The 26,270-nt window shown below is 40.4% G+C and overlaps 1 protein-coding gene across 3 annotated transcripts in view; it reads left to right on the forward strand.

The window, feature by feature from the left end:
* The window catches only part of RAD54L2 (RAD54 like 2), a 120,788-nt gene that overhangs the window by 43,179 nt on the left and 51,339 nt on the right, over positions 1-26,270 (forward strand). For all 3 annotated transcript variants that reach the window (XM_012771424.3, XM_012771439.3, XM_012771438.2), the window contains one exon: positions 5,791-5,983. In XM_012771424.3, the coding sequence (XP_012626878.1) occupies positions 5,845-5,983 (139 nt within the window). In that variant the 5' untranslated portion in view covers positions 5,791-5,844. The remainder of the gene's footprint in view (positions 1-5,790; positions 5,984-26,270) is intronic.

Consider the following 26,270-nt stretch of genomic DNA (forward strand, 5'->3'; position numbering starts at 1 on the left):
ATTTGAGGAAATTGAGCACTACTCACAGTCACCAAAAGTAATGAGGACATGGTGGTTTGGGAAGGATTCTTTTATTTAAAAGGTAGGATCATGATGCTGCCAAAGTCCATAAGGACATCTTTGAAATTCCAAGCAGCCCCACAGTGAGGAGGTAGTGTATGTGCACCTGCAGTCCTGTGATTTCAGTGTGGACTCTCTAAGCATGGTCTGCTTTATGAACAAAGGCTTTGCTTGTGTGTGTGTGTGTGTTTCTTCTTTCTTCTTCTACACCTCCATTCCCAACTCCCACATATCTCTAAGGGCTGTGCCCAAATAATTAATTCCACTGTTTCTTGGCCAGGCACTGCTATATAGACAGGTTGTTGCTCTCTTTGAATTTAGCATGGCCGAACAACCTTTTCCTTCACTCAAGATTGCTGTGAGAGGCTGGACTGGGATTAGTTGTGGGTTTCTTCATAATTATAGCCTCCTTTTAGCAACCTCAATATATTAAACTGTAGATTTATTAACATGCTTAGGGGTTGAATATTTGCTTTTCAGAGGGTTCTCTTTAGAGTTCCTTTAAATAGCTAGTTCTCCAGTTTCATTAAAATAGAATTTGGTTCCCAGAATTTGCTTTGTAGGAACACAAGTCATTAAAGTACAGCACAATCATAATCACTCTCCTAGTTTCTCTGTGTATTGGAGACAGAGCACCTCTTCACTGGAGTAGCAGTAGTTTACATGGAATGAAGAACAAATAAGGGAGGTGCATTTTTTCCTTATCATCTTTTCACCTCATGTCTGTCTAACAATTCTACTAAGAGCTAAGTTCTTAAATCAGTGCTGCCTTCCCTGTATTCTGAAAGCCTATGTCCATGTGGAGGTATCTGTATGTGTGTATAAAACCCCTTAGAAACAGAAGGCAGTTGTGCTGCTGCCTCTTAAGACCAGCTTTTTCTCAGCTGTTTTCTCTTTGTTGCCTTTTTGAAGGAGATCAGTAACAGCAAAACCTACCCCTTAAGTAGTTACTATTGTTCTAAAGAGCTGAGAAGAGAGCTGTGTCACCTTTGTAAAGAAATTTAGTGACTGGTAGCAGGGAGGGAAAGAGAAAAACTAAATTCGATGGGATTTAGGAACTCCACCACTTTCCAATCTCTTCTCTGTTGTTGATATCTGATGGCCTGGATACTATTTTAACCTTTTGCACTTGCTTGCTTTTTTCTCAATTCCTTTATTCTACTCGGGATTTAATTTTTTTAATACCCCAGATTTTACAAAGCGCAGCAATAGAATAAAAAACTGGAGTTTCTTTTCATACAACCTTATTTATTTGGATTTTTTTATATTTCAAATTATTGATACATTCAAAGAGTAATTTTAATCTCTGTAATTTTTCATGGTGTGATATTTTTTGAAACATTCACCCACATGAAGACCTGGTTTACATTTACATTTTTTGTGACTATAAATCGTCTCTCTTCTTCCTCCTTTGATTTTTCTGTTAGAACAAACAACACAATCTTTGTGTTTTTTGTTAGGGTGAGGTGAGATTATATGGAGCTTTCCATCTAAACGTTGCTCTAAGTTAGTGGATAATAATCTACCCCTGGAAGTTAGTGTTCCATTTCTGCATTTACATTTTACTTGTCCTTTCATGCTAATGAAAACAAGAAAAGATACTGGAAAAATAGACAAAAATCCCCGTTTCCCCCGTGGTGAAACTACCTGTCGAGTGTGGCTCGACATACGAGCCACTACCGATGCTAACCGTGTCGAGTCACACTCGACATCTGAGTGCAAAGGGTTAAAGTATCCTCTGTTTTTAAAATATTTTGAGGAGGAGGCTGGATAAATAACTCTCATATTCTACTAGTATGTGTGGTTATTGGATGTTTAATTGATGTTTGCTTCTGTTAGGAGCTTGGGGCTTGTTTTGAAGATGTTTGTTAACTGAGAGTATATAGAAGGCTTTTCCTTGTTACTGTTTACCTCTAAGTGATTGTCATTCCACTACCACACAGTTTCTTCTCTAGAATGACAGGCATTCAGAGTACCTAAAGAGATCTGCTAATTAAAAATTGTTCTCTAAAAGCTACTCTATAATCAGCTAAGCATACTGCAAAGAAAACACTCTTAATCTCAAGCAGTCCAGGATGAAACAGGGGTTATGCTGATTATGAACATTGACTTCCACAGAGTAGTTACTAATGAATTATTGTATATTAATACTAATGTTCAAAAATTAATTACACTACAAATGTTGAGAAATAAATTTCACTTCAAAAGTTGTTGATATCTAATTGATTTACTACTTCCTTTTTTTTTTTTTTTTTTTTGAGACATACTCTCACTCTGTTGCCCAGGCTAGCGTGCTGTGGCATCAGCCTAGCTCACAACAACCTCAAACTCCTGGGCTCAAGCAATCATCCTCCCTCAGCCTCCTGAGTAGCTGGGACTACAGGCATGTGCCACCGTGCCCAGCTGATTTTTTCTATATATTTTTAGTTGGCCAATTTTTTTTCTTTTGTTTTCCTTCTTTCTTTTCTTTCTTTCTGTCTTTTTTTTTTTTTTTTTTTTTTTTTTTTGACAGAGTTTCACTCTGTTGCCTGGGCTAGAGTGCCCTGGTGTCAGCTTAGCTCACAGCAACCTCAAACTCCTGGGCTCAAGCAATCCTTCTGTCTCAGCCTCCTGAGTAGCTGGGACTACAGGCATGCGCCACCATGCCCGGCTAATTTTTTCTATATATATATATATTTTTAGTTGTCCAATTAATTTCTTTCTATTTTTAGTAGAGACTCACTCTTGCTTGGAGCTGATCTCAAACTCCTGACCTTGAGCGATCCTCCCGCCTCAGCCTCCTAGAGTGCTAGGATTACAGGCGTGAGCCCCTGCTCCTGGCCTACTACTTCCTTTTAAAACCTACTAAATGAACCAGAGACAAAGGATAGTTTTTCCTACAGAGATTTGGAATCTGCCTAGTCATTAAGTGATAGTAGCTCAACATTAGTTATATTAATTTGTATTTTTGGATCACCTTTCTTCCCTGCCCCTTAATGCCCTTTGTAGTTGTTTCTGGAAGTGAGCTGTTAATGCAAAAATTTAAATTTTTATTACTAAATCATTTCATAGCTGTTCTTTGCTCTAGTTGTCTTGAGAGTCTAGGTATATGAACCATTTAGACACACACACTCTTTTTTCTTTTTCTTTCTTTCTTTCTTTTTTTTTGAGACAAGATGTCACTTTGTTGTTCTTGCTAGAATGCAGTGGCATCATCATAGCTCACTGCAACCTCAAACTCCTGGACTCAAGTGATCCTCCTGCCTCAGCCTCCTGTGTAGGTGCCATAGGCATGTGCCACCATACCTGGCCAATTTTTCTATTTTTTTTTGTAGAGATGGGGCCTTGCTCTTGCTCAGGCTGGTCTTGAATTCCTGGCTTCAAGCAGTCCTCCCACCTTGGCCTTCCAAAATGTTAGCATTACAGGCCTGAGTTACTGCAACTAGCAATACACTCTTAATTCCCATTATTTTTTAACTCTAGGCAGTGCTAAACTAAAGTTCTAGTTTTCCAAAGCTCTAAATGATTCAGTTTGCTTCCTCTACTCTCACCTCTTTTTCTTTTCTGTTTTCTGTTCAGGAACAGATAGAAGTTTTGTTTCAAATTGTGTCCAAATCTTAATAAGAGATTTCAGTTCTGGAATAGTTTTTGTATTGAATAATTAGAGACTAGTATTTTAGTTTTTATTTTGGGAGATGGGAGGAATTTGAGGATGACTGGATTGTTGATGTAGTTGTCTGCAGCAGTTTTTCTTATAAAAGATTCTTTACCTTGTTCTCTTCTCCCATTTTCATTATAAAAAATTTGATACACAGAAAAATGGAAAGAATTGATCAGTGAATCTGCAAGTTAACATTTTGCTGTTATTTACTTTATCACGGAGTTGCCCATCTAGCCATCTCTTTACCATGTTATATGTGTGTGTGTGTTTTGTTTGTTTGTTTGTTTTTTTACCCTTAAGAAGGAATGAGGGTAAATTTATAGCTAATAGACAACAAGAGATAGACAGACAGACATACATAGTGCCTGAAATAGCAGGTTGAAAAATGAGGGAGTGCAGATGAATGAATGAATAATCTGGGTAGGACATGCTTTTAGCTCTAGGATACAAAACCACAATTTCCACCTAAATTCCTGCTCTTGGGGGTTTACTGTTGGGTCAGGACATGAGGCCAAAGAAGAAAAACCGCTTTGCTAGGTAGCTCATATGCAGCCTTCAGTGAAGATTGTTAGTGTAGTCAGCATGAGTATTGGAGTTCAGAAGAAGGAATATGATTCCAGAAGCCTGGAGAAGTTGGCAAAGGCTTCTTGGAAGAAATGGAACTGGAACTGGGCTAAGAGAGAAGAGCCTGAGAGCACACATGGCCACATGGGCATTCTGCATTGTGGGGAATCTGAGGTTCCCCATGTACTTGGGAAGAGTGACAGTGTCATAAAGAGCAAGTGCCCACTGGAAGTCCTTCATTCAAGTGATTGGAGAGTGAACTATCCTCTTTTTGTGCTCCAAGGCTGGATTCTCCTTGCTTCAGGCAGGATCAATTTCTTATTTCCTGAGTATTCCCAGTCACTGTCATTCCAGGACTCTGCCCTTGGTGCTCATTCTGCCCAGAATACATTCCCTCCAGATATCTATATGGCTTCTTTGCTTTCTGCTGGCCTCTGCTCAGTGAGAACTTCCCTGGCACTGCTATATAAAATAGCATCTCCTCCTGGCCCACATATGTCCTTATTACTCCTTAGCTATTTTGCTGTGCTTCTTGCTGTGTCCCCAAACCCTACAATAGCACCCTACAATAGTGATTATATATAGATCCTCCTCTACATACAGTGGGGTTACGTCCCATGAAACCCATTATAAATTAAAAATAATGTAAGTTGAAAATGCATTTAATTCACTTAACATACTGAACATCATAGCTTAGCCTAGTCTGCCTTAAATGTGCTCAGAACACTTACATTGTCTACAATTGGGCAACATTATCTGGCAACATAGTAAACTATAGAGTATCATGATCTCTTGGCTGACTGGGAGCTTCAGGTCCCTGCAGCTGCCCAGCATCGCCAGAGAATATAGTACTGTGTGTTACTACCCTGGGAAAAGATCAAAATTCAAAATCTGAAATACAGTTTCTACTGAATGTATGTCACTTCAGCACCATAATAAAGTCGAAAAATCATTAAAGTTAAACTACCATAAGTCGGGTACTATCTGTATACATATCTGTGTATATGTGTAGATAAGTATAGAGAGTTGGCATTAGGCAGGTGTCCTCAAACTACGGCCTGCCTAGCACATTTATCCGGCCTTCTGGGTGTTTTTGCTGCTACTGCCTGTCCTGCTTTGCAGCCGACTTGTCCCAGGCCCACAGTGCGCACTCTTCAATGGTCTGAGGACAGTGAACTGGCCCCCTGTTTAAAAAGTTTGAGGACCCTTGGTATTAGGAAACAGTTGATGCAGGAAAGAATGAACAAATGGGATTCTGAGGTGTATACTTTTTGTTGTTGTTTAGATATTAGATATACTTTAAGATATTTTCATGTGGAAGCAGCCAAGAGAAACTTGAGCTGGGCAGTCACCAAAACATGTCTCAGGACCACTGTACTCATAGGGAATGTTGAGATTTAGGTATGGTTAGTTTGCCTTGTTCAGAAAAGACCCAGGGTATTCATTTTCAGCATTTTTTTCTTTGAAAGATTTGTGCTTCTAAGTGAAATCCTTGGTGATTCTGATGTCCCTTGTCTTCCTCCTAGGACCCCTGCAGTGGACCATGAGTCGGTAATGCCCACTGAGGACCTCTGGGAGCCATGTCAGACGAATCCGTCTCAGGGAGCGATCCAGACCTGGACCCGGACGTGGAGCTGGAGGATGCGGAAGAGGAGGAGGAGGAGGAGGAGGTGGCAGTGGAGGAGCACAACAGGGATGATGAGGAAGACATGCTGGATGGTGAGTGGCTCTAGTGAGTGACAGAAGCTGCCTTATTTTTTCTTTTAATGGCATTTCTGCTGGGAGAGCATGGTGTTTCCAGTTGAATTTCTTAGGTGATCCATAGCAAGAAGACATAGAATGGGAACTCAGCAACAATGAACTCATATGCTCATTCCCAGGAAATGGATTGTTGTTCTTCCTTATCAGCCTTGTTTTAGTGCTGGAAGAACCCTTAGCCTGACTTTGACAGATGTATGGACTCAGGTCCAGAGATTTGAGAGGGGAGCATACCTGCCCAGTCAGTGGCAGAGTCCCTGTGGTAAGACTTCGCAGTCTGGGGGCCATGAACCCTTGTGGTAGTTGTGGAGGGATAACTGTAAGTGGTCTGTGAATTTTCTGAAATTATACTCAAAATTCTGCCAGTGTATATATGAAAGGTTTTCTGGGCAGAAATTCTCAGACAGGTCTATAACTTTAGAAAGTTTATTGCATCTTCAGCAGTGCTGCCTAGCCTCTCAGCCACTTCCAGTGACTGTAAACTGCTCCTTCTGGGAGGGGATCCCCTTTAGACCTCCCATTTCATGTGCTCAGCCCACCATTTCCTTTGGTCTCAGCTCCTTGAAGTGGCATTGGACTTTTTCTTTTAATCTTCAGTCTAATGTTTGGCCAGATGACCACAGGGCTTCTCAATTAATTCCAGCCTTTTATTTAAAGGATTTAGTTGTTTGTAAGCTTCCTACTGACTGAGGAATAGAATTTTTTTTCTTTTTTTCTTTTTTTCTTTTTTTAACTTTTTTTTTTTTTTATTTCGGCATATTATGGGGGTACAGATTTTAAGGTTTCAATAAATGCCCATTTCCCCCCTCCCCCCGGAATAGAATTTTTATCTGTTCATAACAAACTACCCTAGTGGAACTGAACATTGCATTAGATCATCATTACTAGGATCTGAAGGAGCCTAGGAAAATGCACTCCTGTATTCTCCAGATTCCAGGAGGATGAGCATTGATCCTTATTCTTCGATAATGTTACTCTCTTCAGTTCTCCTTCATGCCAAGAGCTGTTATATGGCTTAGGAATCAATTTTCCTTCCTATATACTGCCCAGAAATCTCTGCTCCATTTCCACCTTAACTCTGGCAGGGAAATGACTATTTCCTTTTTTCCCCCTGACACAGCATTTGCTGTCCATTGCTAACTTATTCAGTTGGAGTTTCCTCCAAGCTGGTTCTATAGTTCATTTCTGTAAGTAGAAATAATGGGAGACAGTGACAATGTGAAGATACATCATCAGACTGTCTTGCTTGGCTCTCATTGTTCCTTGAAATGGTGATAAAGTCACTAGATGTCTATATCACATTTTGCTTTTCATCATTTGGGTTCTCAGAATTATATTTACAGATACCCCTAGAAGTCCTGTCAGGTTTAGATTGGATTTTAGATGTTTCTGGCTAGTATAATAGATTTGTACATACTGTGTCCTTTTTTTTTGAGACAGAATCTTGCTCTGTCACCGGGCTAGAGTGCTGTGGTGTCAGCCTAGCTTACAGCAACCTCAAACTCTTAGGCTCAAGCAATCCTCCTGCCTCAGCCTCCTGAGTGCGCCACCACGCCCAGCTAATTTTTTCTAGTTTTAGTTGCCTGGCTAATTTCTTTCTATTATTAGTAGAGATGCAGTCTCGAATGCCTGATCTCAAGCGATCCTCCTGCCTTGGCCTCCCAAAGTGCTACAGGTGTGAGCCACTGCACCGGGCCAAATTTTTCTATTTTTTGTAGAGATTAGGTCTTGCTATGTTGCTCAGGCTAGTCTTTGACTGATAGCCTCAAGAGATTCTCCATTCTCTGCCTCCCAAAGTGGTAGGATTATAGGCATGAGCCACTTCACCTAGCACAATTAGGGTTTCTAAAAAAGAATATCTACTCAATTCTCAGATTGAGTTATTTTTAAAACTTTCAAATGATTTGTTATTTCTCATGAAGTTCAGAGTGATGATAAATACACCATCAGGTACTGTGTTTTTCTCCTTTTCTGCTAGGATGCCTAATTTCTTGGAATTTGACTCAAGGACCATTTTTTTTTTTTTTTAATTTTCCAACAAAGCCTCCAGATAACAAGGACCATTTTTATATTTCACTACTGTGTTAAAGCTATACACTCCCCACCCTGTTCCTAGAAATAAAAGTGATACTTGTGTTACTTGTGGCAACTCTGCCACTATTTTACCTGTTTATAGCTTTTCTGTTCCTCTCAACTTGAACACTTTATGCAATTTTGCTGAAAAATCTGAGACCTGCCTATTTCTTCAGTTTTGCTCTTTCTGTCTTTGGCTTGTTGTCATCTCTCAGTCCTAATGGGTAGAGCAGGCAGCTATTCTACGATTAGGAATTGCTATCAATGATCTAGTCTTAGCTGGTATAGTGTGATGTGGCCCTTTTGTTTTCTTAGAGCAGTGGCTCTCAACCTGGGATGATTTTGCATCCTATGGGGCAGTTCACAATGTGTAAAGGCATTTTTGGTCATCACCATTTCTGGGGGTGGAGTGAGGACACTACCGACATGTTGTGGGTAGAGACCTGGATGCTACAAAGTAGCCTAGAATGCACAGGACAGCCACACCCCCACTCCAGCAATTATCTGGCCCAAATGTCAATAGTGTTGAGGTTTGAGAAACCTTTTCAAAAAGGAAACTGTTATGCCAGCCCTTTTTATTTCAAATTTCACTTGTATTGGATAATAATAGCTTACTTTTATATTGTTTTTCATAGTTTACACAAACTTCTCAAGAATCTTACTATCCTTTTCAAAGAACTCTGTTTTTTGGCTTCAGTGATCCCATCTGTTGTGTTTGTTTTCTTTGTCATTTCTGCTTTATCATTTTCTTTCTTCTATTTTTGGAGGGTTTATTTTGCCTTTCTTTCAAACTTCTTTTTTTTTTTTTTTTTTTTTTGAGACAGAGTCTTGCTCTGTTGCCTGGGCTGGAGTACAGTGGCATCATAATAGCTCACTGAAACCTCAAACTCCTGGGCTCAAGTGATCCCCCTGCCTCAGCCTCCCAAGTAGCTGGGACTACAGACACGTGCCCCTACAGGCACATGCCACCATGCCTGGCTAATTTTTCTATTTTTTGCAGAGAGGGGAGCTCACTCTTGCTCAGACTGGTCTTGAACTCCCGACCTCAAGCAATCATCTTGCCTTGGCCTCCCAGAGTGCTAGGATTACAGGTGTGAGCCACCATATCTGGCCATCAAACTTCTTAAGAATGTGCACAGCTCGTTAATTTTCATATTTGTTTTCTAATATAAGCATTTAAAGCTATAAATTTACCTCTAAGCTTCATCTCCATCCCCTCCTAAGCATTTTGACACAATTTATCTTACTGAATTTTCTTGATAATCTTGTGTGTTAGGTAGGGTAGATACGTTTTAGAGATGAGGAAACTGAGTTTCAGAAAAGTGAATGGCTTACTCAGTGTAGTTTAGCAAGAAAGTAACAAAGCTGGGCTTTGGTCTTCAGGCAATGCTCTTTTTCAAACATATTCTCCTTAGATTCTTATAACACCCTTGCCTGTGATGTGTTTGCTTTCTTTCCTAGTTTGTGCTTTGAGAGAGGTTGATTGCTGATACTGTTGAGCAGAGATGGAAGGACAGTTATAAGTAACAGTGTGAATACAGGCAAAATAGAAGGGAAAGCATGGAAAACACTAGAGAATCATGAACTGTCTTCTTTGATATAGCACTGAACAGATGAGGATGACCAGAGTGAGATTGGAAAGACGGCCTGTGGTTGTCAGATTACGGAGGAATTTAGAATTTGTTTTGAGGGCAGTATGGAATTGATAGAAGTTTTTTTAAAATTTTTTTAAATTTATTAATTTTTATTTTTAAAATTTTGATTTGTTCTCAGAAATGCATCATTAGGCAAGTTCATCATGCAAATAAGAGTATACTTACACAAACCTAGAAGGTATAACCTAGCATACTCATAGACTATATGGTATGAACTATTGCTCTTAGGCTACAAACCTGTACAGCATGTTACTGCACCTGAATACTGTAGGCCGATGGAAGTTTTTACTGAAGAGTATTCATCAGACCTTTGATTTTAGGTATGTTACTCTGGTAGTGCATAGAAGAGATGGCTTGTAGATAGGGAGGACCAATTAGATCTGTTAGAATTCTATAGGAAAGGGTAATACAGAGTTGATCTGCACAGGAGGAGTGGATGGTCAGACTTGTTGCATTGGAATTTATAGGACTTGATGACTTACTACATATGTAGGGGAGGTTGAAGAGGGAATGGGTAAAGCTTGGGAGGGTAATGAGCCCTTTACAAAGGTGGGAAAAACAGGATAGGAGAGTTAAAGTTATTTTTGGCTTTGCTGTAATAAGTTGGGGCATTGTCTCCCCCTTGATACTGACCTTTGAATGTTGACTAGTGGGATATTATTAATAGTCCAAGAACTGGCTATGATAGAGCATGGAGGTTTGGCTATTGGAGAACAGCACCATGACTTTGTTTTCAGAACAACCTGCAAATGAGGAGAAGAAGATAGTGCTTTTTTTTTTTTTTTTTTTTTTTTGAGACAGAGTCTCAGCTTTGTTGCCCAGGCTAGAGTGAGTGCCATGGCGTCAGCCTCGCTCACAGCAACCTCAAACTCCTGGGCTCAAGCAATTCTTCTGCCTCAGCCTCCCGAGTAGCTGGGACTACAGGCATGCGCCACCATGCCCGGCTAATTTTTTCTATATATATATTAGTTGGCCAATTAATTTCTTTCTATTTATGGTAGAGACGGGGTCTCGCTCTTGCTCAGGCTGGTTTCGAACTCCTGACCTCGAGCAATCCGCCCGCCTCGGCCTCCCAGAGAGCTAGGATTACAGGCGTGAGCCACCGCGCCCGGCCAGATAGTGCTTTTTGTTTATAATATATTAGGAAACCCATGGCATGTCGTGAGTCATTTTTGACTTGGTTTTTCATTCCCGTCTTTTTGTTTTCTCCAGATGTTTGTGCTGACCTTTTTTCATTCTTTTGGAATGCTGGGGAAAGTTCTGTGTTAGTACATTTGGGTCTGTCATCATTATGAGAGGTAGAGACTCAAAACCTGATGCCTCTAGAATTGGCTTTCCTTATGTAATAGTTTTTCCTGGTTCAGTATTTTCTTCTAGCTTAGCTTCAGGCCCAGTCTCTTTCCACACATAAGGTACTTTGAAATATTTAGATGAAGGGACCTCCTGGAATAATCTAGCCTTTACAAAAAGAAAAAAGTCTCTATTTCCAGTTGCTGCTTTAATGTATGTTTCAGTGGATGTGAAAGTGTGGCATAGGTGATGCATGTCACAGAGTCATTTGTTTTCATGGCTTTGTAAAGGGATTTTACTGTGCCTTGCTGGTTCATTGGCACATTTGTTTTCCTTAATGTCACTCCACTATTTAAGTCTCCAGTAGACATTCCTTGATGGGTCTGGCAATTCTAGACCAAGAGAAATTTCCATAGGTCTTTCAGTCAATACTAATGGCAAAAATCCTAACATGATTTCTCCAAAGTAGTTTCTTATCCCCTTGCATCAGGGAGACATGGGAGAAAAACAGCAAGAAGAAACCTGGGCTTGAATATGTACTAGAGATTGGAGCATGGGGGCAGGGGAGACTTAGCATTTAATATGTTTTTTTGTTTGTTTGTGTTTTTTTTTTGAGACAGAGTCTCACTTTGTTGCCCAGGCTAGAGTGAGTGCCATGGCGTCAGCCTAGCTCACAGCAACCTCAAACTCCTGGGCTCAAGCAATCCTCCTGCCTCAGCCTCCCAAGTAACTGGGACTACAGGCATGCGCCACCATGCCCGGCTGATTTTTTCTATATATATTAGTTGGCCAATTAATTTCTTTCTATTTATGGTAGAGACGGGGTCTCGCTCTTGCTCAGGCTGGTTTCGAACTCCTGACCTCGAGCAATCCGCCCGCCTCGGCCTCCCAGAGTGCTGGGATTACAGGCGTGAGCTACCACGCTCAGCCTAATATGTTTATTTAACAAAAACTTCATATATCTTATTAACATTCATCTGTATTTATGGATTCATTTCCTGGTTTCACTCCAATATTTTGGTTGTTTTCTATGTGTATGACAAATGTTTTTTTTTTTTTTTTTTTGAGACAAAGTCTTGCTCTGTTGCCTGGGCTAGAGTACCATGGCACCAGGCTAGCTCACAGCAACCTCAAAGCAATCCTTCTGCCTCAGCCTCCTGAGGAGCTGGGACTACAGGCGTGCGCCATCATGCCCGGCTAATTTTTTCTATATATTTTTAGTTGTTCAGCTAATTTCTATTTTAGTAGAGACGAGGTCTCACTCTTGCTCAGGCTGGTCTTGAATTCCTGACCTTGAGCGATCCACCCGCCTCAGCCTCCCAGAGTGTTAGGATTAGGCATGAGCCACTATGCCTAGCCTACAAATCTTAATTGATATTTGAGATTTCCCCTCCTATCACTTGCATTTCTTTTAGGCTACTCTTGTTCTTATGTGAGTATTTGCAAGGAAAAGCCAGATGCCCCAGTTCTTTTTCCTGTAGTGCTTTTCTTTTATTACCTGTGCTGGTTTATCTGGTCTTTTCCTGTTTCTCTGGCATTAGAACCTGGGGCTTGGAGCCACCACCATCCTTTTCTTCTGAGAGCACACTGCTCATCCAAGTTGTTCAGCCCACATTGTGGACAACCTCATTCAGCTAAGACAAGAGTAGGGTTTTTCTAAAGGAATTTTACTAGAAAACAAATCAAAGTCCAAACCAGAAACCATAAACTTAAATAACTTATTCGTTTTTCTAGGAATGATTATTTGCCAAACAGTTTTATTTCCAAACTTAGTTCCTCAGTTTGTGTGGGGGTACTAGGAATTTATGGAGCTTCTGGAGGAACATGACAAAACCTTTTTGGAGTGTCAATTTTATCTAGAAGGTTGGTGAAATGGTGTCAGGGTTGAAGTACTTTAACTGGTAAAGGATTTAAATTTTATTAATCATGAAAATTATGATGTAGAAATCAGAATCACATATATTTTAAAGATTAAATAAGATCTTTCTTCAAATAAATTTTAGGGTAGGGTTTGAATGCCTTGGATGGAAGGAAAGAAAGAGAACATTTTCTTTTGGTATTTTTTTAGGACCCCCTCAGTGGAAAAGATTTAGAAGCCCTGTTTTAAGTTAATCACTTAAACAGTCTGGATACAGACTGACTTAATGAGTACATCTTTAGAACATATAAATCTTTTCTTCCTTTTATTCTTACCTATTTTACATGGCACATTAGGATAGTAGGATCTTGGAAATGCAGCTAGTTTTATGGCGTACTTAATCCCTTCTGGAACTGTCTCATACCCATCTTGTTGACAAAAAGCCAGCCTTCTTTCTAGATGTCAGCTTTGGCCTCAGGTTGAACCCCTTCACCTTGGACCACTGGATGAGGAAAGCTGGTCTCCTTCTCAACTGCTCGGCTTCTAACTACTGCAGGGGGTTTGCTTTTTGCTTTTTTTTCTGACCCTCTTCTACTTGTTCTCTTTGCTTGCAATGTGAAGAATCAGGGTTAACTGTTACAGGCAAAGTACCTGGGGTGGAAATAAATTTGCTTGTTTAAAAATCAAGAAAGTAGAGGCCATTGTGACTGGAGTGTAGAAAGTTAGTTGCTGAGGAAAGGGCAGAATAGTCTAGGATGAGATAGGCAAGGGCCCATGTAGGGCCAGCATTATTGTTGGTTTGAGACATGCCTGGAATCCTAGATTTATTTGCTTATGTTCTAACAGGTGCTATTTCAGACTCTCTCTATGAGTTCTGGGCATATCAGCAAATAGCAGCAGCAATCTGCAGGAAAAGTCATGTTCTCTGACCAGTTGGAAGCAGAAAAAGTATAGAGAAGCCCTCAGAGTTTTAACTAAGATCCGAATGGATGGATTTTGTTTCATAAAGAATTGCACCTGGGAGGAGTAGTTTCAGCACTTTGATGGAAATCCTAGCCAATGTTTTCTTCCTTCCTGTGGAACTCCAGGGTTCTTCACAAAGGAGCATAGGTCATGAAGGTTTTCACCACTTATTGTGGTTTGTCACATTAGGCATCCCTATTTTGAGCCTAGATTTCCTCTTCTAAAAATAGTTTTAAATAAGTGTTATGAACTCTATGTTTCCCAATGTCCTAGATCTTTCTTCAGAGACTGTGTCTGGAATTTGGGTAATATTTCAAAATCTATAATGCCAATATGCTTGTTGACTTTTAAATTTAACAATCACTTTCTGATTATGAGTGATATGTGCTTATTACATAAAAATTATGAGAATAGTATAGTGAACAAATATATACTCAAAATTTAGAATCACCAAATGGCATTTTGCCATATGTTCTTAATCCCTTTTTCCCTTATGCATATATATGTGTGTGAAAATGAATGTGTATGTGCATATATATATATACTCACTTTTTTTTCCTGACCCATTTGAGAGTTAGTCATAGACATCAAGGCTTTTTATACCTAGATACTTCAGCTCGTCTTTCCTGAGAAGGACATTTTCCTTCATAATCGTAGTACAATTATTCCACCAAGGGAATTTATCATTGGTATACTACTATTATGTCAGATACATTCACATTATATTAATTGTCCTAATAATGTCCTTTGTAGCTATTAGGTTTTTCTCCCTCCTGATCCAGGATGTAATCAGGGATCATCATTACACTTAGTTGTTATATCTCTTTAGTCTCCTTTATTCTAGATCAAAGATTGGTAAACTACAACCTATGGACTGGTCACTTGTTTTTATAAATAGAGTTTTATTAGAACATAGCCATGTTCATTTAAAATTTTATATATATATATTTATTTATTTATTTTATTTTTTTTTCATGATTAGGGTATCCTTAGATATTTATTTATTTTATAGACAGGGTCTTACTCTGTTGCCTAGGCTGGAGTACAATGGTACAGTCATAGCTCAATGAAGCCTTGAATTCCTGGTTAGGCTCAAGCGATCCTCCCGCCTCAGCCCCTTGAGTAGTTGGGACTATAGGCTTGTGCACCATGCTTGGCTAATTTTTTAAAAAAATTTTTGTAGAGACAGGGTCTTGCTATGTTGCTCAGGCTGGTCTTGAACTCCTGGCCTCAAAGTGATCCTCCTGCCTCAGCTTCCCAGGCACTAGAATCCAGTGCCTGGCTTCCATTCATTTACATATGTCTGTGGCTGCTTTTATGCTATAATGGCAAAGTTGAGTAGTTGTGACAGAGACTATTTGGCCCACAAAGCCTGAAATATTAATCCTGATCCTTTAAGAATAAGTTTTCCGGCCGGGCGCGGTGGCTCACACCTGTAATCCTAGCACTCTGGGAGGCCGAGATGGGCGGATTGCTCAAGGTCAGGAGTTCGAAACTAGCCTGAACAAGAGCGAGACCCCGTCTCTACTATAAATAGAAAGAAATTAATTGACCAACTAATATATATCGAAAAAAATTAGCCGGGCATGGTGGTGCATGCCTATAGTCCCAGCTACTCGGGAGGCTGAGGCAGGAGGATTGCTTGAGCCCAGGAGTTTGAGGTTGCTGTGAGCTAGGCTGATGCCACAGCACTCACTCTAGCCTGTACAACAAAGTGAGACCCTGTCTCAAAAAAAAAAAAAAAAAAAAAAAAGAATAAGTTTTCCAACCCTTGTTCTATTAATAGAGTAGTTCAAAAGTATTTTTTTCTTCTTTCATGGCATTAATATTTTTTGAAGAGTTTTTCTCCCTCTAGAACTTTGTCCACCAATTTTTTTTCTTAGAATGTTCCTCAATTTGGATTTGCCAAATTGTTTCTTCATGATTAGACTCAGGTTAAGTATTTTTTGCAGGAATAAATGGTGTAGGGTTCTTAGTGTATCATATCAGAGGGCACATGTCATTTTTGTGATATAAAGATCATTTGGTTAAGGTTATGTTTTCCACTTTTCTGTTGAAAACATATTTTGTAATTAATGGGTAATGGTAATCTGTAGGCTGATACTTTTAGACTGTGGGAATGTCTTCTGCCTCCAGTCTTTCACCCAGTGGTTTTAGCTTCTATTTATGATTCTTGCCTGAATCAGTTATTAAAATATGGTGGTTGCAAAATGGAGATTTTTCTGATTCTATATTTCTTCTATATTTATTTGTATTCTTCTGTAAACATGAGCCTTCCCTCCATACTTTACCTTTTTTTCTTTAAAATATCAGTAGAGTCTTATGGATTCTTTTTAATTTATTTATACTTTTATTCCTTTCTTTTTATTTTCATTTACTTTGTCTCTGTCTCCTTTATTTCCACTTATGGATTCTTTAAAAAAAAAAAAATCAATGTGGGGCTGGGCACGATAGCTCACACTTGTAATCCTAGCACTTTGGGAGGCCTAGGCGGGCGGATCGTTTGAGTTCAGGAGTTCGAGATCAGCCTGAGCATGAACGAGACCCCATCTCTACTAAAAAAATAGAAAGAAATTATCTGGACAACTTAAAATATATAGAAAAAATTAGTCAGGCATGGTGGTGCATGCCTGTAGTCCCAGCTACTTGGAAGGCTGAGCCCAGGAGTTTGAGGTTGCTGTGAACTAGGCTAATGCCATGGCACTCTAGCCCGGGTAACAGAGTGAGACTCTGTCTTAAAAAAAAAAAAAAAAATCACTGTGATATTAATAGAATCCATTTCTTTTGTTTATTTTGATGCTCAGATTATCCCATATTTGGCTGGTGGGAACCCCAGCTGACTTCTGTGTTCCTTCAACATGTTCTCTATAATTTGTGAGCCTTTCCCTTCCCTTCTGGCACAACAGCACATTCCAGGCTTTGCTTGTATTTTTTCTGTTCCAACCAAGGAATTTGCCTTTTCTCCAAGGAACTCTGTTTTCTTTTAATGGGGAATGATACTTAGAAATGAAGTTCTGGGCTGTACATACATGTGTTTACTACTATGGGGTATCATTGCTTGTAGGCTCTTTTGGTGGATAGTGTTAGGAAATACGTTTATTTTAAAAATCATGTGTTCAGGGCCGGGCGCTGTGGCTCACGCCTGTAATCCTAACTCTTGGGAGGCCGAGGCGGGCGGATTGCTCAAGGTCAGGAGTTCAAAACCAGCCTGAGCAAGAGCGAGACCCCGTCTCTACTATAAATAGAAAGAAATTAATTGGCCAACTGATATATATATAAAAAAAAAAAAAATTAGCCGGGCATGGTGGCACATGCCTGTAGTCCCAGCTACGTGGGAGGCTGAGGCAGGAGGATTGCTTGAGCCCAGGAGTTTGAGGTTGCTGTGAGCTAGGCTGACGCCACGGCACTCACTCTAGCCTGGGCAACAAAGCGACACTCTGTCTCAAAAAAAAAAAAAAAAAAAAAAAAATCATGTGTTCATAACAATACTCATAATTTTAATTTTTCCCCTATTCCATATCTGTATCTCTCTTCTCCCACAGTGAGAACTTGGTTCTCAACAGAACAATGTATTTGCTCATTTTCTCAGTCCTACAATATACTCACAATGGTTGGTTTTAAATAGTTCCATAACAAACAATAAATTCAAGATTTTTCCTTTTTTTTTTCAGTTTTTTTCCCATGTAATACTTCCCACTGAGGCTGTATGGTCAAAGTACTATGTTCTAAAGTTACTTGGGTTCTTTTTTTCATGTTTCTCAGGTTTATTGAGGCTTGATTATATACTATGTGTGTACCCCTGAAACTGTTATAGAAATCAAGGTAATGATCATATGATCAATGATCAATGATCAAACTTTCACCCCTGAAAGTTTTTCTTATGCTCCTTTGAAATCCCTCTCTTCTCTCCCTGCCTCTAATCCTATCCCTTAGAGCTGCAGTCCCCAAGCCCTGGGCCACCATGGACTGGTACTGGTCTGTGGCCTATTGGGAACTGGGCTTAACAGCAGGAGGTGAGTGGCGGGCAAGTAAGTGAAGTTTCATCTGTATTTATAGCCACTCCCCATCATTGGTATCACGGCATAAACTCTGCCTCCTTTCAGATTAGCCAGCAGCATTAGATTCTCACGGGAGCGAGCGTGAGCCCTACTGTAAACTGCACATGCAAGGGATCTGGTTTCCTACTCCTTATGAGAGTCTAATGCCTGATGATCTGAGGTGCAGCTGAGGTGGTAATGCTAGCGCTGGGGAGCAGTTGCAAATATAGATTATCATTAGCAGACAGGTTTGACTATACAATAAATGTTATATGCTTGAATTATTTCCCCATTCATGGAATAATTGTCTTCTGTGAAACCAGTTCTTGGGCACCAAAAAGGTTGGGGACTGCTGCCTTAGAGACCACTTATCTGGTTTCTGTCATTAATAATTAATTTATATTTTCTAGAATTTTTGTATAAATGGAATTATATGGTATATTCTTGCTCTCTTGTTCACTCGTGTGCTCTCTTGCTCTCCCTCCCTCCCTCCTCTTCCCTCCCTCCCTCCTGCCCTCCTCCTCCCTCCTTCCCTCCCTCTCTCCTTCCCCCCTCCCTGTCCTTCCCTCCCTCTTCCCTCCTTCCTTTCTTCCCTTCCTCAGGGGTTTGATTTCTTTCATTCAGTATGAATGAATTGCCTTGAGTTTCACCCTTGTTGTATGTTTGAATAGCCCATTCCTTTTTTGTGTGTGTGGTTTTTTTTTTTGGAGACAGAGTCTTGCTTTGTTGCCTGGGCTAGAGTGCTATGGCGTTAGCCTAGCTCACAGCAACCTCAAACTCCTTGGCTTAAGCAATCCTTCTGCCTCAGCCTCCCGAGTAGCTGGAACTACAGGCATGTACCACCATGCCCAGCTAATTTTTTTCTATATATTTTTAGTTGTCCAGCTAATTTCTATTCTTAGTAGAGATGGGGTCTCACTCTTGCTCAGGCTGGCCTTAAACTCCTGACCTTGAGCGATCCTCCCCCCTTGGCCTCCCAGAATGCTAGGATTATAGGCGTGAGCCACTACGCATGGCCAGCCCATTCCTTTTCATAACTGAGCAGTATTCTACTATATGGATATACCTCAATTTGTTTATCCACTGCCTGTTTTAGGGGAGAAGTTGTTTTCCCTTTTTTTATTTTTTGTTTCTGCTATTACAAATAAAGCCACTATGAACATTCAAATACAAGCCTTTGGATGCATATGTGCTTTCATTTTGCTTGGATAATAGATTCTGTCACCTCTACTGGCAATCTAAGTCATTGGGAAAAAATGGATAGGCTAGAACTGAGAATAGAACCTAGTGGTGTTTTTTGCTAGAGATCTCCCTTTAGGTGAACCATTATCATTCAGTGAATAAGGTTATTTGTCTGTCTGTGAATCTAAGTGACTACTTTCCAGCTTACAGATCACCATATTATCTATAATACTATCAGAGTAGACTTTATCAAATATATTAGTTGTAATTAAGCCTTTTTAGAAAGTAATCTAATAGATGTCTAATAGGAGTCAAAGTTGAAAGCTGTGTTGCCCAGTGAGTATCAGTGCCTAAAACAGTGGCAGGTCTCAAAGAGAGCAAGGGGCATTAGGAGAACAATACAGTGTGAGAGCAGCAGGAGAGAGGGATGCATTTATTCACTTATTCAATAATATTTATTGGGTACCTACTCTTTGCTGGGCATTGTCATGGATATTGGGAATGGGGAACAAAAATGCCTCTCCTCATGGGATTTTCATTCTAACAGGTAGAGATAGATGATCAATAAGTGCATAAACGGTATGCAAGAAGGTATAAGTGCTATGAAGAAAAGGAGATTAGGTAAAATCTGAGTGACGTGTAAGTGTGGGGTGGTGCAGTTTTATGTAAATGTCAAGGAAAACCTCATATGATTGATTAGGTGATTTTTGAGTTGACATATGAAGAAAGTAAGGGGCTACCTATCAAGGTGCCTATCTATGGAAAAAGCATTCCAGGCAGATGGGATAGCAAGAGTCACTGGAGAGTCTGAGCAGAGGAGTGACATGATCTGACTGTGATTATAAAAGATCACTTTGGCTGATACGTAGGAAACAGTCTATAAGGGGATAAGGGCTAAAGCAGGGAGACCAATTAGGAAGATATTGCAAAAATCCAGGGAGGACGTGATGGTACCTTGGTGGAGGTGGAGAAAGTAATTGGATTCTGGATATGTTTCGAAGATAAAGCCAGTATGATTTGTTGATCAAAATGGATGTGGGTTGTATGAGAGAAATTAAGAATGGATTTCAAGGTTTTTGGCTTGAAAAACTGAAAGATGCCATTTTCTGAGCTTGGGAAGAAGGGAATGGGGAGAGGTACAGATGGAGGCAGATGGAAGTTTGATTATGGAGACGGGATAACATCTTATGCTTCCAAGTTGAGATGTCCAGAAAGCAGTTAGACTGTTGTATTGAACTTCAGAGAACTCTTGATTGGAGATAAAAGCATAAGCTATATCTGCATGTAGATGGTATCTAAATCATGAGAAAATGAAATCATCTGAGGAATAAGAGAAATGGTCTGAGTGACTAAGTACTGGGCACTTCAATATTTAGAGGTGGGCTGGGCATGGCAGCTTATCCCTGTAATTCTAGTAGTCTGGGAGACCAAGATGGGAGGATCGCTTGAGGTTAGGAGTTCGAGACCAGCCTGAGCAAGAGTGAGATCCTATCTTTGCAGAAAACAGAAAAATTAGCCAGGCTCAGTGGTGTATGCCTGTAGTCCCAGCTACTCTGGAAGCTAAGGCAATAGGATCACTTGAGTCCAGGAGTCTGAGGTTTCATTGAGCTATGATAATGCCACTGCACTCTAGCTGGGGCACCAGAGCAAGATTCTGTCACAAACAAACAAACACATAATAAACAAACAAAACCAATATTTAGAGGTGGAGAGGGGTTGAGAAAGATCTAGGAGAAAAGATTGAGAAGAAATGGCCACTGATGTAGAAGTAGGCCCAAGTGAAAAAGGCTGTGGAAGCCTGATGGCAAAAGCATTTTAAGAAAGAGCCGGTGATCAGCTGTGTTAAAGGCTGCCAATAACCCTGCTAGTATGAGGAGTAAAACCTGACTGTTGGGTTAAGCAGTGTGGAGGGCCTAGGTGTCCTTGATGAGCACTTTCAGTACAGTGATACGGGCTCAAACAAGGACAGGTGGAGAGGAATTGGAGACCCCAAAGAATAGATAACTCTTTTGAGAAGTTTTGCCATACAGGGGAACAGAAAAAAGAGGCAATAAGTGAAAGGAGATTTGAGATCAAAAAAACATTTTTAAAAATGAAGAGGTTTTTATCCTCTTGACTTTATGACAATGTGATTAGGTAGGGAGGGAGAAATTGATGGTGCAGGAGAGATTGGGGGCAGTTTATACTGGCTCAGGCCAGGCTATAACTGTGCCCTTGGAAAGCCTTTGCCTCAGCACATTAGTGTGTCGTAGAGAGGAACACCCTTCTGGGCAAGGCAACCATTTTCATCTAAACTTCTTGTGATCTTGGGCAAGACCTCACTGAGCCTTTAGGTTCCCTTCCACAAAATGAAAACGTTGGAAACCTTAGCTTTGGGTCTGCTTTTCTCTTGTGCTGGATGAAGACAACGAAGGATGGGGCACATTTTCAGGAACAAAATAAGTTACCAGAGAAAGGGACTGTGAATGAGCCTTGGGGAGCAGTCAGGCCCTGTGACTGAAAGCACTTGGATGGACAAATGGAAGGCATTATAGCTCTCCATTGCATTTCAGATTTTAGCAGCTTGTTCTCAATTCAGATGACCAGTACCATTCCTTAAATTACATATTCAAGTCAGATCTTTGTATTCTGTATTTATTCTATCTTCCTTCTTCCATTCATCAGAAAGTTTTTATCACCTTTTCCTGAGACAACTTGAATATCTATTGTTGGGAAGATTTTTCAAAAGAGCATAAGTCAGAGTTTATAGTGACCTCCCTGTTAGAAATGAAGTAGTGCCAATTTTTAAAAATTATTGTTCCTGTTTTACAGATGATGTAGTGCCAGTTTTGATACCAGTTTCTGTCTTCCCTATCTGTGTGCCAGGGTTAGAGACATGAAAGGGCAGAGTGTTTGGGCATGTTGGGGGCAGAAAGAAGATTGTTTTGCAAACCTATGTTAAAAAAGTTTGCCAAACATTGACCTGGTTTTCACAATGACTTTGTAGGACCTTTAACACCCTTTCCCAGTAATCCAGAGTGGAAGCTTCTAATTCTGGGTTTAATTTGCATTTCTCTGATTACTTAAGATGCTGAGCTCTTTTCCATATGTTAGGGCCACTTTCACTTTTATGAGCACATCTTTTGACTGTTTTTCTTTTCTTCTACTTATTTCTAACTGATTTGTAGGAATTTTTTTTTTTTAGACAGAGTCTAACTCTCTTGCCTGGGCTTGAGTGCCGTGGCATCAGCCTAGCCCACAGCAACCTCAAATTCCTGGGCTCAAACAATCCTCCTGCCTTAGCCTCCCTAGTAGCTGGGAATACAGGCACGTGCCACCATGCCTGGCTAATTTTTTCTATTTTTAGTTGTTTGGCTAATTTCTTTCTATTTTTAGTAGAGAATGGGGTCTCACTCTTGCTCAGGCTGGTCTCGTACTCCTGAACTCAAGCAATCCTCTCACCTCAGCCTCCCAGAGTGCTAGAATTACAGGCGTGAGCCACCTCGCCCAGCCTGTAGGAATTCTTTATATGTAGATATGAGTAGATATGAGTACATATGACTCATGTAGATATGAGTCTTTTGTTGGACATATATCTTGAAAATGCCTTCTCCCTCTATATTGCTTAATTTTTCACTCATAATTGTGTTTCTAATAATAGGTGTTTTAACTTTAATTTGTTAATGAAATAAAATTTATTATTTTTTTTCCCTTTATGTTTAGTGCTTTTTGTGTCTCATTCAAGAAATCTTTGTCTACCCCAAGGTTGTAAAGATATTCTCCTGTTATCTTCTAGAAACTCTAATATTTTACTTTAACATTTAAGTCTGTGATCCATCTGAATTGATTTTTCTATCATGTGGGGTAGGGGTCAAGGTTCATCCCATTTCCCCCCAGTATGGTTATCTAACTGATCAGTACTCTACATTGCATTTTTGTTGAACTCTTCATTGTAAACCAAGACACAATACATGTATGGATCTGTCTCTGAACTCTCTATTTTGTTTCCACATATAGTAGCTTTCAGGGAAGTGGGAGTAGAAGGGAGATAATGCTGTGTGGTGGCTTACAGCATGGACTTTGGAGCCAGATCAACCACCTGATTTCAAATCTTATCTTTACTACTTATGGCTTTATAGACAAGTGTCTTTGTCTGTAAAATGTGAATCATTAGAGCATGATTTCCTTGACAGGGCTGTTATGATGACTGAATGAATCAATGTTTGTAACATGAGTAAATAGTTGAAGAAGGATAATAAGCATTGCTGGTGGGCTAAGCCCAGTGCTCCTGGAAGCAGAGCCTGTGACTGGAGAACTTGTTGGATGGCCTTCAACATCACTAGGGATGGGGTGGGTTCCATCTCTAGCAGGCTTTACCACAGACTTGGGGTAGGGCTATAGATGTCCTGAAGGGAAGATGTTCTAAGTATTTTCTTAATTGTTGTTTTCTGAAGTCTTCATGTGGTCTTTGATCCAATTGGGAATACAGAAGCAGGAAGTATTTGTTTTGAATTTGTATTTGCTTTGAATTTGATGTGTTTTGAATATATCTAGTTTTGAATATAGTTTCTCAAACAGTGTAATGACTTTCTCTCTGCAGCTTTATTGCAGGCATTACAGCTTAGCAACGTTGGGCACACACTGGAATACAAAGGAAGGAACCTGGAGATGGCTTTCTGGAGGGCTAACCATTAAACTGAGACCTGAAGGAGAGCATGAGTTATACTTAAGTCATTAGAATCTAACATCTAACTGTTAGACGAAGAGGTGAGGAAAGAGGGTCACAGCATCAGCAAAGACCCAGAGACCCATGAGAGCACTATGCTTTTGAGGCAGAAGAGCATGGAGCAGAGGGGTGTGGGTGGAAGTGGTTGGAGGTATGTGGTGATCAGAGAGAAGGCTGGAGGTGAGCAATCAGAAGAGGACTTAAGCATTTTAATTTTTTCTTCAGTACAGAGGGGCTAGTGTTGAAGTTGTAGAAGATCTTGGGTGGGTGAAGACTTACGTGATCAAATTCAGAAAGCTCACTTCTCTGCAGGGCTGATTGGAGGGGAGCAAATCAGGAGGCAGGGAGACTGTGCAGAGGCTGGTGTAGGAATCCAGACCAGAGGGTAGTGATGGTATGGAGAACAGCACACTATGTTATTTAGGAATACTTTTTAGGTACAGAATCAATGATTGGGCATGAGGAGAGGAGAAGAGGCAAGGATGAGATTTTGTTTTTCTTTGATGGTGACATTGTGAAGTGTAAGGTTGTGGGAGAGCCACTGCTGAATGCTCTTCTGGCTTAGAGACTTTGTACTTAATGTTTTAGCTACCCTTATTTTATTCCTTTCTTTTCACCCACTAGGAGGTAAAGCTACTGTGGCCTCCCAGATAGATACATACTTTCTTTGAATTTTCTATAGCCCTAAGGAAAAGGTTTGTTGTAGTTTTTTTTTTTTTTTTTTGAGACAGAGTCTCGCTTTGTTGCCCAGGCTAGAGTGAGTGCCATGGCGTCAGCCTAGCTCACAGCAACCTCAAACTCCTGGGCTCAAGCAATCCTCCTGCCTCAGCCTCCCAAGTAGCTGGGACTACAGGCATGCGCCGCCATGCCCGGCTAATTTTTTCTATATATATTAGTTGGCCAATTAATTTCTTTCTATTTATAGCAGAGACAGGGTCTCGCTCTTGCTCAGGCTGGTTTCGAACTCCTGACCTCGAGCAATCCACCCGCCTCGGCCTCTCGGAGTGCTAGGATTACAGGCGTGAGCCACCACGCCCGGCCTGTAGTTTTTAAATGGCCAGTCAAAAAGGGCTTTACCTGTTATTTTTTTCTCTGACCAGAGTTTACTCTCCATCCTTTTGCATTCACAAAGTTAACATTTAAGGTTTCAACTAATGAGATAGTTCAGAAGGCTCATGACATGCATTAGTTTATTATTTTGCCAAGATATGGCTTCCAATGATGCTTGGTTTACTGCTTCTCAGCTTTTTGGCTAAGATCAAGTGTAAATGATGTTTGTTTTAGGCTGGGGTATGGGGACTCATAATTTAGCTCTTCCCTACTCAGCATCTACTTTTAAACCTGCTCTATTCTCAGCTCCTAAATCAGAAATTCTTATCATCATTAAAGATCAGAAGGAATCATTTAAAATGTTCAGTTATACTTGAATGCATTTTTTGGAGGAAATTATGTGCCATAGCAGTATTCTCTAACTTAGAGAGTTTGCAAAGGTTTCAGTCTCACTTGCTTCTTGTGCTTTCCAAGCATGGTATATACTGCAAAGTCTGATGCTCTGCTTCTGAAAACCCAATCTTTATTCACAGCCCTTTCTCAACCACTGTTTTTTTTTGTTGTTGTTTGTTTGTTTGTTTTGGTAGATGATAGCCTTAGTGCTTCAAAGTATTAACCAGTTGAATGGGAAAGTAAACTGAGTGATGTTGATTTTTTTTTTTTCTTTTCCCCTCCTACAGGTTACTAGCATGCTTTGGTTTGTTCATGGGACCAGTTTTACTGTCTTCTCTCTCAGGGTAACAGATGCAACAGTGATAAATTTTGAAGGATTGGCTGGAGGTGTCGCTCATGCCTGAAATCCTAGCACTTTGGGAGGCTAAGGCAGGAGGATTATTTGAGCCCAGGAATTCGAGACCAGCCTGGGCAAAATCGTGACCCCTTCTCTACTAAAAGTAGAAACATTAGCCTAGCATAGTAGTCCACGCTCATAGTCCCAGCTACTCAGGAGGCTGAGGTTGGAAGGTCACCTGAGCCCAGGACTTTGAGGTTGTAGTGAGCTATGATGATGCCACTGTAGTCTGGCTAGAGCAATAGAGTGAAATCCCCTGTCCCCTACAAAAATTTTTTTTTGGAAGATTATAACTTTAGTGGGTGTGTCCAAGTCTTCTTTCAAATAAAAGAATCAAAATGCACTGTTGATGTTTCTCTTTGCAGTGGCATGACCACAGCTTGCTGTAACCTCAAACTCCTCGGCTCTAATGATTTTCTTTCTTTTTTCTTTTCTGAAACAAGAGTCTCATTCTCTTGCCTGGGCTAGAGTGCCGTGGCATCACCCTAGCTCGCAGCAACCTCTAACTCCTGGGCTCAAGCCATCCTCCTGCCTTGGCCTCCTGGAGTGCTAGGGTTACAGGCGTGAGTCGCTGCGCCTGGCCAGCTCAAATGATTTTCCTTCCTTAGCCTCCAAGTCTCTGGGATTAAAGGCACAATGGGCCCA

This window comes from Microcebus murinus, chromosome 1, assembly GCF_040939455.1.
Source record: "Microcebus murinus isolate Inina chromosome 1, M.murinus_Inina_mat1.0, whole genome shotgun sequence".
Classification (NCBI taxonomy): Eukaryota; Metazoa; Chordata; class Mammalia; order Primates; family Cheirogaleidae; genus Microcebus; species Microcebus murinus.